The sequence below is a fragment of the Austrofundulus limnaeus genome, unplaced genomic scaffold (assembly GCF_001266775.1).
Source record: "Austrofundulus limnaeus strain Quisiro unplaced genomic scaffold, Austrofundulus_limnaeus-1.0 Scaffold26, whole genome shotgun sequence".
Classification (NCBI taxonomy): domain Eukaryota; kingdom Metazoa; phylum Chordata; class Actinopteri; order Cyprinodontiformes; family Rivulidae; genus Austrofundulus; species Austrofundulus limnaeus.
The window spans coordinates 52,309-67,919 of NW_013952428.1; the positions used below are offsets into that span (position 1 = coordinate 52,309).

Below are 15,611 nucleotides of genomic sequence, written 5' to 3' on the forward strand. Positions count from 1 at the left end.
GAATAATTTTTAAACAAAAATTTTCAAGACAGAGAGGAGAAGGTAGAAATGACTCAGCCTGTAACTGAAAATGTGGATGGAGGACAACAGAGCTGCTTCATGGAAGAAGAACCTCAGCTTAGCCTGTTAGCCTTTGTGCTAGCGCTGACGCTATATTGCCTTATATGTATTAGCTCAGTGCTAGTGCGACAAACAAGCTAAAATGAGGTCCTCCATCCATATTTGCAGTTGCAGACTGAGTCATTTTTGCGTTCCCCTCTCTGTCATGTAGATGGAGGACCTCAGTGARGAGAGGAGAATGTGTAGCGCTGAGCTAATACGTATATATGGTGATAGCTAAACATCCTACAGTATTTTTACAGTCTTTATATTTATGGTTAAAATATATGTTTATCAAATAAAGTCTAATGTTACAACTAATAGGGGATCCCATCCATCCATCCATTTTCTTCCGCCTATCCGGGGTCGGGTCGCAGGGGCAGAAGCTTCAGAAGGGAGGCCCAGACCTCCCTTTCTCCAGCCACTTCTTCCAGCTCCTCCGGGGGAACTCCAAGGCGTTCCCAGGCCAGCCGAGAGACATAGTCCCTCCAGCGTGTCCTGGGRCTTCCTCGGGGCCTCCTCCGGAGGGGATCCCTTTAAGAATTATTCAAATGGTTATAGACGAATATGTTTAGACATTTATTAATGCTTTTATTTTGAAATGAGGGTTTTATTTTGAAGATGGTTTCTGCAGTTTCTCTTCTTTATCCTTTGTCTTTCTGTAAAGGATGTGCTTACAGCAATGCAGCAGTCAGTGAAGGTGTAAGTTGGGTTCATAGTGATGTGAAATGATTGTGTAAATGTTATTTACCACTTATGATAGTGTTGGTTAGCCACTGGTATCTATTTACTGCCTTTAAAATGTCAGTTTTTACTTGTTAGTACACTGGTGTCATCCATCRGTTTTTTTCCACTTATCCGGGGTCGGGTCGCGGGGGCGGCAGCCTAAGCAGAGACCCAGACTTCCCTCTCCAGCTCCTTGGGCCAAATCATCTGGGGGAATCCCAAGGCGTTCCRAGGCCAGCCGAGAAACATAGTCCCTCCAGCGTGTCCTGGGTCTTCCTCTGGATCTCCTCCCAGTGGGACGTGCCCGGAACACCTCACCAGGGAGGCGTCCAGGAGGCATCCTAACCAGATGAACCACCTCAACTGGCTCCTCTCGACATGGAGGAGCAGCGGCTCTACTCTGAGTCCCTCCCAGATTACTGAGCTTCTCACCTTATCTCTAAGGGAGAGCCCAGACACCCAGTGGAGGAAACTCATTTCAGCTGTCTCATTATTTTGGTCACTACCCAAAGCTCGTGACCATAGATGAGGGTAGGAACTTAGACTGACCGGTAAAGAGAGAGCTTCACCTTCTGGTCCAGCTCTTTCTTCACCACGACAGACTGGTACAGCGCCCGCATCACTGCAGACAAAGCACCAATACACCTGTAGATCACCCACTTCATTCTTCCCTCATTCGTGAACAAGACCCCGAGATACTTAAACTCCTCCACTTGGGGCAGGACCTCCTCACCGACCCGGAGGCGGCACCCTACCCTTTTCCAGCTCAAGACTATGGTCTCAGATTTGGAGGCACTGATCCTCATCACAGCCGCTTCACACTCAGCTGCGAACTGCTCCAGTGAGAGCTGGAGATCACATCATCAGCAAACACCAGAGATGCAATCCTAAGGTCACTGCAAACATTTACTACTGGTTTTGCAGTGTACTGCCAGCTGTCGGTAAGAAAAGAACCCCACCAATATAAAAGTTAACTATAAATGCTATACACCACTAGGCTCAGGAGCATGCACACTCCACAGAGTCCTGTGTGAGTACCAAACAGCGAGTACCAAAGAGTGACTATAACTGAGCCTTTATACTGCAACTCTCCAAAAGATACTAGGGGAGCCAAAACTGACTTTTGGGATATCTTTGCCATTGCTTTTTCAGTCCTTGCGGTCAAGGTGCCTCGCTCCATTTTTCGCATGCTGTGAACACATCGATTTTCAATCAAGGCTGACCAAATGAAAGCTGGCAGTCCATCTCAAACTGCACAGAGTCAATCGCACAATCAGGCTTAACATCAACAGGCTAAAGCAAAGGAAAGATAGGACTTCGCCTTATCAATAAAATCCCACTGAGATAATGCAGGGGTAATCTTTGAAAACACAAAAGCAAAACAGCTGGAAAATGAAGCTATCACAGGGTCACCTTTACTAACACAAATATGCAATAATAAGTAACACAGTGATTAAAAGCTGAAGGAAAGTCAGAACGATGCTAAATAAAAACATGGTACTGAGCGCTAATAGCCAATGGTATGCTAAAGGATAAGCATTTTCTCCGTAAGRAAAGTTTTTTTAGTTTCAGTTCATTAAAGGGCAGTGCACAATTCAAAAATATTATAGTATGTTACCCACTGTTTTAAAATAACAATTTTTTTTACAGTGTGCCATAAAATAACAAAGTGGGGTACTGTCTCCATTGCACATCGAACATCACCACTGGCGTTCACTGCTAACAGATGTCTCAAAGGCTTAATTCAAAAGAAGTTTGAAATAAGATTTTATCACCTGGCTGCAGGGAAGAGATAGAGAGAGGCTGACAAAAGGCATCAAATATGAAAGAGACCAGTCGGCTCAGAAGGATATATAAGGCCTTGGTAAATCACAGCTTAGTTTATACATACGCACATACGCGCACACACACACACACACACACACACACACACACATAACTATACAGTATAAGCTGAGTGGTCAGACGTCTACATACACTCAATATGGGCATAAAAGACCTATTATTTTAGGATGCAAATACTTTTTTGAGCCATTTTTTCTTGGATGGAATAACTTTATGAGATATAGCTTCAATGATTTAAGAACTAGGGGGACAAAATTTTAATCACTTGCAATTTACACCTATACTACAGGCCTTATGTATCAGTTAACACATTCATGGTTTAATTCTGTTTGATATTTGACCACTTATCRGAACAACATTTTCAAAGTTTATTGAAATTGTTTGTTTTTTTCTTACAAATTCAACTTATAAGCAAAGTCCATAAAGGTTACACTAGGGCTGAGATTGTAGCTGTTGGCCAGTTCAGAAGCTTGAAGTGTAACTAACCCAAAAATCAACCTTATTTGCAAATAAACTGTTTAAATTGTGCCTGTAGGGTTATATATTTATATTTCTGTGCAAATTTTGACATTTTTTGTAAATTTGTAAAAAACTATACACAATATTTGGTGTAAAAATGTCTTAATGTTGCCCTCTATGGGTTGAAAAGTGTCTACTGCAGTTCAATTTTCCTATAGGCTAAAATGGTACAATGCTGTTTATATTGTATGTATAAATCAAAAATTCATCACAGCCATTTCCAAATGCCTTGAAAATGGTCTCTGTCTCTTTAGGAACCTCACGTCCATTTCTGCATGTCATCACAAAGTGCTTCCTCTGTTTACAACCTGTCTTAGGAGCACTGTATTTTGTTGTAATATAAATAAAAAAGCAGCAACATTATACAAATGGCAACTCGGAATACAATTCAACCTTATCTGAACAATTGCACATCAGACCAGAAAGTACATTTTCTGAAGAACTTGAGCGAGTAGAGAAACAATGTTTCAGCTTGGTAAGATATATCCCAGTCATCCTCACATATGTCAATGTTAAGCTAATTTACAGTATCTATTACTAAAATGAGGTGTGAGCCAACTAAAGAACACAGATCGTAATGTAAGTTACAAAAGATAACCATAGATCACAGATAGACCAAACAACGATGATGCAAACAAAACATGAGTTGTTTTTCAGCTTACCTGGGCAGACAACAGTGTTTTAAAGTTTGCCCAAGTAATTTTATGGTAAGATACTTGCACTTTTACTCAAGTATCACATTGAGGTGCTTTATAAAACACTGTATTCAAATAAAACACTGTATTCAAATAAATTTTAGTTTATGGATGCAGTATTTAAAAAATGCATTTGGAAGGCAACATTAGGGAGAGGTCAACTTTTGGAAAATGTAAATTATAAATAATTATTCTTTCAAAACACTAACTAATTACAGATAAGCTTGGACATTTGATCCTTGTCTCTTACAAATAATTTGATAAAAAGGCAGGACATCATGCTATCCTGACCTTGACCATCATTTTCTTATATTGTAACAAGCCCTTTATCAGATTATATAATAAAATCAAGAAAACAAACAAACATTTTTTGAAACTTATTACTGTGGTCAAACGGCACCAAATAGTAGGAATGAACTAAACAYAAAAAAAAAGTGTTATCTGTAATTTAGCCATTAATTCAGTGTACCACGCAGGCTGTTTTCCAGGCTCCCCGGTATGTGTAGCATTAGCCAAATGAAAGTTTAGCCAAATCTTTGGGTTTTATGATCAGGGTTAAATTTCTTGTAGGACAAAAAGTTTTCTTGCTTTCACATTTAATTGTTCTACAGCTCTTCTCAGCGCGTATAGAGGTCTGGTATTTAAATTTAGTAGGTGTGACTTCAATTGTAGAACTGCTATAAACAATGTGTGACTGTCCAAGTCCCCATCCTGCTGATCCAGATGCTGCTGTGCAGATTATGTCTCTGACATATGTGTCACTCCTCTATGTATAGTACTTTTAACAGCTTTGATCTTCAGTCAAGTTGGATGTCAATCATAATGCCATCTGGTGGAACCCAATACAAATCTCACCAACAAGGTCATATCCAAGGGCTCAGCCTCATCCGGATCACTCCTTTAATCTGGATTAGAGGCATCATGGCTGACAGCCTTTAATCATTTTGATGTGCTGTTAAAACGAGCCTATCTCCTCATGTAGTCCAGCAATCCTCTGCTGATCTCTGCTGACTGCTTTGTGTGAACAGTTGTGTCTGACTGTTCCGAGTCTCTTTTTTTTGTCAAATTTTGACACCATGATCAATTATTTATGCATGACAGTATCACTCACCATAAAAAGAGAGCTTTCCCCTCACTGTGTTCATTCCTCTCGAGTTCTCGGCCACACATTCATACGTGCCAGCATCCTCCTGCTGGAAATACGGGATTTCTAGGACTCCACTCGTCTTTCTCGTGTCAACTTTTCTGGGGAAGGGCACTCTGTCCACTCTCCTCCAACTTATAGAGGGTGCAGGGCTGTGAAAAGATGGCAAGAGGTGGTTAATGTCAGACAAACGCTTATACAATTTTGCACAACTACTTTGTTGTATCATTGACAAAAGAACAAAGCAGGTAGAGTTTGATGTAAGTTGATGAAAATTAATTATGACCAAGTTTATTCTTTGTTGGCCACTGTCCACTTAATGACATGAAACAATGTGCATCAAGCTTATAGCTATTTCTCAAAATTACAAACCAGATTTACTGGAATTGTGCCAGTTCTGACTCATAAGAAAAGGAGTGTTTTCCAATTTGAAGTGGTTTCCTGTGAAAATAACTGAACAGTAGCTATCTCAACTCTAAGTTCCAAACTGTAAAAAACACCATTCTGTTTCAAAAGATAAGTGCAGATTAGTGTTTCATTGTGTATGGGACAAAATGAACCCTTGTTAATCTCTTTACAAAGAGTGAAATAGCAGGCTTGAATCAAAAACTAAATGAAACAAAAAAACCTTGCTAGAAGTTTGCTTTGTATTCTAACAGTCATAATGGCTGATATTGCTTTAGGGATCAAGTAGACTTTATTGTCATTTGCATCACGTTTTATATGAGGTGGAACGAAATTCCATACCTACAAGAAAAACACCCCAGAACAACTTAAACAGGGAATACAATAAGGTATAAATTAATAACTTATTTTAAAAGAGAAGTAGACACAGTGATAAACAGTGGTAATGGCAACATTATGGAGAAAGATGAGCCACGGTGACTTGAACTGTAAACACAATATAGCAGCATGAATGGTTTGCACAGGATGAATAAAGTGACATTAATGATTAAGGTGACAGTGTCAGTAAAGTGATAGTGGATAGTCAAATATTTCATTTTAACATTTCATTTTCATTTCCATATGCCCAGCTTGACCAAATGGTAAGAAATAAAAGACCAGGTGTCGGATTTATAAAACTGGCGTAAGCACAATTTGAGCCCAGAAACTTGCGTACGCCACTTTGTACGCCAAGGTTGTGATTTATAAAATTCAAACTTGACGTGAAAATGTGCGGTGCCTCACGCCAGCTCTGACCCATGTGTACGCTCATTTTGGAGACGTGAAACTGTGACACAGATGGTGAAGTGAGGAATTAGAGCCACACTGTGTAATGATCACTGTCAGAGATTTAAATTTAATTTACCTTCAGAATCAGACTTAAATAAAAGTTCCCGTGCGCAACTCCATTCATCTGCTTCCTCAGACGACCCTGACCCACAGACCCCTCCCCGATAAGAACAGCAGGACAGCAAAAGCTTTGGATCCACGCGCAGGGCGCACCCACCTCGCCAGTGTGAAAGTTAAACCTTCACGTTTAAAGCCCGTGTTTGTCACGCGTGCGCGGGGGGGATGCGTGCGTGCTTGCGTGCGTGTGTGTGTGTGCGCGCGGYGGGGGGGGGTGTCTGCCGCGGATAACAGAGCAGGCAGGAGGGGGAGAGGAGAAGGAGAAGAGCAGTGAACTTATTTCTAATTTTATCTGACTTATTTAATTTTATTTTTATTGTTTTTATCATCCTGCAGGCTCTGAGGGAAAATTAATTTGAAGCTGAGGTTTTTATAAAAATCGTTAGATTACTCTAAAGCAAAATGAGGGAAAATCTGTGTCAATTACAGACAATCTGCTCATGTGAGCAGCTGTCGGTCAGCACCTGTCAACCTCCAGACGCACGACGGTGCGTGTCTGAACCAATCACTTTTGTTGGCATTGATCAGCTGACTGATTTAAATACATCTTAACATTCATGAGGTACTTTGCATTGACTGTTTATGGTTGAGTGTGGGCGTGTAGAGGGTAGAACCTGAGGCGGGACCTCGTGCGCAAACTCTGACGTGTGGCTGTGATTTATAAAGGAAAGATGCGCAGAAACATGCGTACGCACTGTTTTATAAATCAGAATATTTTTGGCGTATGCCATTTCCGCCTTTTGGCCGTACGTTCACTTTTAGTATGGTTTCCACGCAATCCTTTATAAATGAGACCCCAGAACACTGTCCACAACTTCTGTGTTTCCTCTTTCAGCCTTGGTGTTTCTTGTGCTTTTTGTTTTTCTTTCTGATGTTACATTTATTTTGGAATCCTAGATCTGTCACCACTGCCTTGTTGGTTAGCCATCAGCCTGGATCTGAAAGTCTCACAGGTTATTAGCTCCAATTTCCCATTAACATCCCATAATATCACACAGACGTTGCCAGGCTTAAAACACAAAAAGGATTGCATTCAAATGAAAAACATATGACCTCCATTTGAAAAAAAAATCAGTCAATAAATAAAATAAATCCAACACTTTCAAGGCAAAATTTAGATGCTACTAAGCATGGTAATCCTGTAGTAAGAGTGGGCTTACTTTCCCAGAGCAAAACATTCCAGTTTTACTGTAGATCCTTTTGAAACTTGAATGACCTCTGGAAACTGCACTTCAATTTTTGGCTCATATTCACCCATAACGCCTGAAAAAGAAATGCAAATGAGAAGCAGTGTTAGAAAACAAACAAACAAACAAACAAAAAGCTTTATGTCTGTGTGTGTGCATGTTCCTTAACCAACTCTGAAAAAAAAGTCAAACTTACTTCCATCACAACCAGACTTCTGAGGACCTTCTTCCTAGCATATGCCCGATTTTACAAAAATATGTTGGGCATTTCTTACGTTTAGTGTTCACAGAAAAAAAAAACCCACATTCATCTCACAGCACTAACACAGTATGCTAACCCACAGAAAAAAAGAGAAATAAACTTGAACACATCACATGTAAAAAAAAAATCAGGGCAAAACTAACAAATAAAGATTTCACAGACAGTTTGATTATTTACATCTACACAAATTTCATTGTGTAACTAACAGCTATATACCAGAAAAACCCTGAGTACTGCCACTGTGTTTGCAAAAACTCCCAGTGACTGTCAGTGAAGCAGCTCMACCAGATTATAATATTCCTGCTGTGCAAACTAAAATCTTTGCTTAAGGGGAAAGATTAAAATGTAGACCTTGTTGTTCTCTAGCTTTGGACATTTTCATAAATGAAAATTGATGGTTTTTCATGACTTTAAAGAGCAAATATACTTTACACTTTCCCTTAAATGGTGTAAAATGAAATATATGTACCGGTATGTGTTAGTATAATTTTTGGTTGTTCCAGGTTGTTTATCACCCCTCTGCTTTTAGACAAGTAAGATATAAATTGTATATAAGAGACAAGTAAGATTTAAATTGTATATAAGATTGTATTTTAAGCTACATTTATCCACCAGCACAGCAACAGGCTTTTCTCAAGGGTTGTAATTCAGGCCTTTGTTGCACAAATAGCTGCAGAGATAGAGGGAACAGGCGAATTTCATCATGTGGATCTGGTCAGGCACGTTTTATCAGGATGGCTCCCTGAGCAACTGTGAAAGCTAATTCAGATCCTTATCGGAACCGTCTCACGCTGAAACGAAACCACAGCCATGTTCGAGCAGACAGGTGGAAGGGAACACGTAATTGRTTCATACCATAACCTTTGTAAGGAACACCTGTTTAACGTGCCCTCTGTCACTCTCCGATCTAACCCCCACATTTTGGTGCTGAAGCTGATGTTTTATCTGCTGACCCATCTGCTGCGGTAAAATAAAAGCAGAATGAAAGAAAGAGAGAAGTTTCTCTTGAACAAACAGTATGCCCAATGTGCAGACACTATTTTGGCAACTTTAAAAACTTAACTGAAAATACATGATTTTACTTTCATTTGAACAAGTTCATATTTTTGCCAGTTTTTCCTTTATGTCTAATTTATAGTTATTTAAGTTTAAAAGAAAACAATGCTGATAGTTTACTACTCGCAAACTACGCTGAGGCCTCGTCTTGTGCATAATTGACCCCAGTCAGAGATAGTTTGTTACAGGGTATATGTCAAGAACCGTGTGATTGGTCAGGATTTTGTGGGTGTGTTTGTTTATGAAAGGTGGCTGCAGGGAGCTGCTCTCTGAGAGCAGCATCTTCTGAGGCAGAGTGCACATTCTACAGGCAGCTGACCAGAGAGGGTAGGAGTGTGTTCCCAGAAAATGTCTATTTGTGACTAATTTACAAAACAGTGCTTCTCTTTGGTTAACAACAGAAACACCAGAACATCGTCCTCCAACTCTCCCATCATCAAATGAAAACAAACATCCACTTTTGCCAAACACGCTATTTGTGTTGCTTGTTTGTGTGATGTCTGCAAAGTGGGATGGCTTCTTGTCTACGGTTGTTGAATTATAGAGAATCTTTAAGAATGGTTTCATTTTGTGCAGTGAAACTGTCAACTGGCAGGATAGCAGACTAAGGGTTATGAAATATTCTGCTGCATCATCTGAGTCAAATTCCAAGTGTGTATTCAGACCAGGAAAGTTCTTTTGACCGCTTGTTTGGTCTGGACCAAAAGTGGACTTTATTTTTTCCGTTTGGTGCAGTTTGCATTCACATTGTGCTTTTTTTGCAAACAAACTATAACTTGTAAACAAAGCCATGAGGGTGACAATCATTGCTCCCACTGGACAGAAAGGACGGGGCAGGATTGAGAGCACAGACACAGAAAAAACAAGGAAGTTCTGCATGCTGCAGTTCTGATGTGCACATTTTTGCTGGTAGTACAACTGCAATAGCATTTAAAATGTCAAAAGCAGCTAATTTAATGGTGGTTTTGTGATGATATTCTAATTTTGGTGCAACATCAGTAAATGTGTCCTGCAACCCAAAGGAGACGAGGTGCTCTGCGTGTTCTGATCCACTACATGCTGACAGCAGAGCTGCTAAGCAGGAGACGATGTAACAGGTATGATTTCAGTTTATTTAGCTCAGCAATGGTGGCCTGTGAAGTCCAAAAAGGCGCACGTTTAATGCAGTTAGTTCAGTTAGAGTCTGGTCTGTATTCACACCTGCGAACTGATGCGAACCACACCAGAGTTCYTTTGGAAACGAACCAAGACCACCTCAAAAAGCGGGTCTCGGTCCGGTGGTTTGATCCGCACCAGAGTTCGCATGAGTGTGTTCACACCTGCACAAAAAGTCCGGACCAACGCTGGAAATGAACTCTGCTTCGTTTAAAGTGGAGCAAACTGTCAGGTCTGAATACAACCTAAGGAAAATATGCTTTTTTKTTTTTGTACTGTTAAACTGTATTTTACAACAACAGCCCTTTTCACAGTGTTGCGATCTGGCATGAGATGACCCCATCTTTAGGGGACATTTGGTTAAAATTTGAACCTGTCAAGCCAACAAATTTCAGTGTATTACTGCAACATTGTAGGTCAGAACCACTGACATTTTAATACTAGACCAAGTTTACCCGCATCTAAGAACAGTGCTGGAGATGGATCAACATGTGCAGGCCAGCCTGGTGGGGCTCATTGACCAGGTGCCGGACGACCATCCGGTGCCACGGTTCAGTGAGTCAGGTCTTGTACAGGGTACCTTTCGTGTGACCTGTGCAGACGAACCAGCTATGGAATGGCTCGTATGTGCTGTCTCTCAGATCCCTAGTTGGAAGAGCCATGGATTCTCTGCCAAGAGAGTCCGGGACCTCCCAGTTCTTAAGAGAGTTGCTGTGTTTGTGCCTGGGGAACCTGCAGAACTCCAGGTAGTTCTGCGCCGACTCCGGAGACAAAACCCATGACTGCAGACAGATGTCTGGAGGGTAGTTAATGTTGAGCGGCAAACTACTGGTCAGTTTCTGCTTCTAGGTGTGGACGACAAGTCTCTAGATGTCTTAGCAGATCTGGGGAACAGGCCATACTATGAGCTAAGCCGGTTGACCTTTAAGGTCAGTGGCAAAGCAATTAGTGAGGCCAAGTAGTGAATCATATCTTACCTCCCAGTCTTTGTGGCTGTGGGGATGATGGAATTCATTCAGATTAACTTGCATCACTGTAAAGATGCCAGTACATTGCTGTGTACTGACCTGAGCAGGATGCATACAGGCATAGCCTTCATCCAAGAACCTTGGATTGTAAAATCTATGGTAAGAGGCCTGGGATTTCCTGGGGGCTCACTTCTTTATGATGTGAGCAGCCAAAGGCCCAGAGCAGCAGTAGCCCTGACAAGAGGTGTAAGATACATTGCACTGCCCCACCTAACAACAGGTGATGCTGTAGCAGTACAGCTGGATATTCATTCAAATGGTGAATCCAGACAAATTATTGCAGCTTCTGTTTATCTACCATTTGATTCCCAGCAGCCACCTCCATCACAGGAGTTTGTGGCGATAGTCGATTATGCTAAAGCTAAGGGTTTCTCCATACTTATAGGCTGTGATGCCAACTCCCATCATGTGTGCTGGGGAAGCTCTGATATTAACCTCAGAAGCAGATCTCTGTTGGAATACTTGCTGACAGAAGATCTGCTAGTTTTAATCAGGGCAATGTACCTACCTTCCAAACCATTAACAGGAAGGAGGTCATTGATATAACAGTCGGGTTTATGGGCTTGGTAAACAGCATATGTGACTGGGAAGTGTCCCCAGAGGAAACCATGTCAGACCATCGACGTATTCAGTTTAAGCTGAAGATGGGGAAACCATGCCCAGTCACTTACAGAAACCCAAAGAACACCAATTGGAATGTGTTTATTAACAATCTATCTGGGTTGATGGGTGGGAAGAATTGCCAGGATTGAAACTGTGCAAGACATAGCGACAGAAGTCACAAACATGACTGATGCTGTGCAAATTGCCTACAAGTCTGCTTGTCCAGAGAAAGTCTGAAGGCCATCAAAGCCGCCGGCTTGGTGGACTCCAGAGTTGTCTGACCTCCGTAAGGCAGCAAGAAATAAATGGCAAAGATACAGGTCCCAACCAAGTAAAAGCAGGTGGGAACAGTATGTACAGTCTCACAATCACTAAAAACGTGTTCTAAGGAAGTGTAAGACTTTCTTGGAGAAAGTTCTGCGAAGAAGTCAAAGGGCCTAGTGCCTCTTCTAAGCTGTACAAGCTTCTTAGAAAGGATCCAGTCAATGAATTATCCTTTGTTGTTCCACCAGAAGGATTGCCAGTCACACAAGAAAGTYTGCTTCAGCATCTTCTCCAGGTACATTTTCCGGGGGCAGAAGAGACTGCACAGCCTGATACAGTCGAGGCCCTAAATTCAACTGATGACGACTGGAGCAGAGCTTCAAGTATCATTACAAAAATTAAAGTAAAATGGGCAATTAATATATTTGACTCATTTAAAGCTTCTGGTCCAGATGGTATTTTCCCAGCGCTTCTTCAAAGAGGACTGTATTTACTTCCGGACACAATAACTAGAATATATGTTGCTTGTCTGGCAAACAGTTATGTACCAGTTGGGTGGAGGACGGCAAAAGTCATATTTCTGCCRAAACCTGGTAAATCAACATATAGAGAAGCAAAATCTTTCAGAACCATCATCTTTCTTGCATGAAGGGAATGGAAAGGTTGATAGATAAACATATAAGAGATGGCACCTTAATGCAATCACCCTTAAGTTCTAAACAACATGCATATCAGGCAGGTCTTTCTACAGAAACAGCCTTACATGATGTTGTTTTGCGAATAGAACACAGTCTGGCACATGGACAATATGCGCTTGGCTGCTTTTTGCACATACAGGGGGAATTTGATAATGTTCCTGTAGAAGCTATTGAGAGAGCACTTGTCAGCAAAGTTGTGGATGAGACATCCACAAAATGGCTCATTTTCATGCTTTGGACAAGGAAAGCATCTTCAGCTCTGGGGGACTGCTCAGTAACTGTTAACTTCAAACGGGGCTGTCCACAGGGAGGAGTAATCTCGCCCCGGTGCTGGCTCCTGGTTGTTGACAGCCTACTAAGTGAGTTGAATAGATCTAGACTTCATACACAAGGATATGCCGATGACTTGGTCATACTTATAGAAGGCCTTGGTACTGTATGTAACCTAATGCAAAGGGGACTAAACATAGTCTCCAGATGGTGCCGTGAGCAGGAACTTTCTGTCAACCCAAACAGGACAGAATTGGCTCTTTTCACTCAAAAGAAGTCAAGGAAGGGGTACTCACCTCCAGATTTGAAGGGTGTAGAACTCTCCCTGTCAGAGTCAGTTAAGTTCTTGGGTGTCTATCTAGACAGGGAGCTTAACTGGAAAAGACACGTAAATGAAAAGTGCAAGAAGGCAGCAATGTGCCTATACCAGTGCCGTAGAATTGCAGGTAGTCGTTGGGGTGCTACCCTAAAGGTTATCAGATGGATTTACACGGCCATAGTCCGCCCCATGRTATGCTATGCTGCTTTAGTGTGGTGGGTTCGAGTTCAAATTGGGCTGGCAAGAGCGATGCTCACTCATGTGCAACAATTGGCTTGCCTGAGCATCACAGGTTCCATTAGAACAACACCCACGGCAGCCCTTGAAGTCCTACTGGATCTGACTCCACTGGAATTGGGGCGGCTGTGGCGGAGTGGTTAGGGGAGTCGTCCTGGAACCAGAAGGTTACTGGTTCGATCCCCCGTCCAGCTMTCTCAGTCGTTGTGTCCTTGGGCAAGACACTTCACCCACCTTGCCTACTGATGGTGGTCAGAGGGTCCGGTGGCGCCGATGCATGGCAGCCCCACCTCTGTCAGTGTGCCCCAGGGCAGCTGTGGCTACAGTGTAGTTTGCCATCATCAGTGTGTGAATGTGAGTGTGAATGGGTGAATGTCTAGCTGTTAGTGTAAAGCGCTTTGGGGGTCCGGAGGGACTTGAAAAGCGCTCTATAAGTTCAGTATCATTTACCATTTACACATCTTAGGTGAGGCTGCATCCAGCGCGGTGAGGCTGCATCAGTCTGATAGGTGGAAAAGCCTATCCGACTCAAAGCACAATAGAATCTGGGACTGGGCAGTTGCTGCTGTTCCAGTAATTGCAGGCCCCAGAGACAGAATGGTCAAAAAATACAATTTTGAACCAAGTTTCAAGACAGAGATTGAAGATAGGTCAGCCTGGAGTAATTTCTCTATGGCGAAACTGTCTTCTGATTATTTCTACTGTTTTACAGATGTATCCCTTATAAAAGGGGTCAGTAGGTGCAGGGGTGCTGATTTTGCACAACCACAGTGAGAGAGAGTACAGTTACCCACTAGGTGGTTTTGTAAAGGTATCTCAAGCTGAGATACACAGTATGCAATCCACCATTGTGCAGCACCTCTCAAAGAACTGCAGTGTATGCAGAAGGAAATATTCATCCTGACAGATAGCCAAGCTTCTATTAGAGCTCTCCAAGGGCCACAGTTTACGTCACTACTGGCTTGGGAGTGTGCCAAGGCAGTCACCCAACTGGGGAGAGTTAACAGTGTTACTATTAAATGGGTACCAGGACATAATGGCATCTATGGTAACGAGAGAGCTGAACGCCTTGCAAGAGTTGGTTGTCAAGCCCACTTTAAAGGACCAGAGCCTGCTATAGGCATTTCAACAACAATATGTAGGACTGCCCTACAGGCATGGATCAGACGTCAACACTCAATTCGCTGGAGGGAGCTGACGGATTGCAGACAGGCACGAGAACTGATAAAGGGCCCAAATCCAAAGGAAGAGCCCTTCTTGCCCTGACGAGGAAAACTTTAAGTACTTTGGTTGGAGTCCTAACTGGGCAKKACTTGCTCAACTGCCACAAAATGGTGATGGGACTCCATGAAAATGGTCTGTGCAACGCCTGTGGCATTGAATTAGATACCTCTTTACACTACTTGGGCCAATGCTTGGCCCTGAGTAGTCAAAGGGAAAGAATTCTTGGAGAAACTTTTATGGATCCCAAGAAGCTTAGAACACTGAGTGTTTCTAACCTGGTGTCCTTCTTTTGAGGGATGGGAAGATTTGATTAAAACACAGTGTCTCTTTTGGGGAGAGTGATGGGCGTATTTTTGAGGCCTCTGCTCACATGGGTTTKGCCCATCCCCATATACCATAACCATACCAGCTTTTTCTTGTTGTGAAGTAAAACCAGCAGACGGCAATGTTGTATTTTTGGGACCAAATTGTGCGCACTGGGGATGTGTGCTGATCACACTCATGTGCAATTGTGGTGTTACATGAGAGTTTATTTAGGCATGAAAAAATAATACCAGCTAAACATATTAGAAAAACAAACATTTGAACACATAGGTACATGAATCAACAATAATCAACACCTAAATAAAATCTGAGGTGTGTTTGTATGCTTTAACTAGATATCGCAGTAGCCTATGTGACCCCCGCACAAAAGCAAAGCACCCCCTCACCAGACCTCACATGCAGGTTGCGGCTGTTTGAGATGTTCTGGTAATTATATGAGAAGTGACTTTGGAATGGTTATTACAAATGAAATATTTTGTTTATGGAAATATGGAAAACAAAAAAAACTGATCTGTTCTTGGTAGTCTATTTATGTAGAGGTGATAATGAAACAAACCACATTCACATGCATGATGTCATATGTGTAGCATATATGCATATATATAT

At 41.9% G+C, this 15,611-nt stretch overlaps 1 protein-coding gene across 2 annotated transcripts in view; it reads right to left on the minus strand.

Moving 5' to 3' along the window:
• The window catches only part of LOC106515062 (contactin-4), a 116,128-nt gene that overhangs the window by 44,238 nt on the left and 56,279 nt on the right, over window positions 1-15,611 (minus strand). For both annotated transcript variants that reach the window (XM_014004675.1, XM_014004674.1), the window contains exons 7-8: window positions 7,539-7,641; window positions 4,996-5,180 (exon numbers count right to left, since the gene is read on the minus strand). In XM_014004675.1, the coding sequence (XP_013860129.1) occupies window positions 4,996-5,180; window positions 7,539-7,641 (288 nt within the window). The remainder of the gene's footprint in view (window positions 1-4,995; window positions 5,181-7,538; window positions 7,642-15,611) is intronic.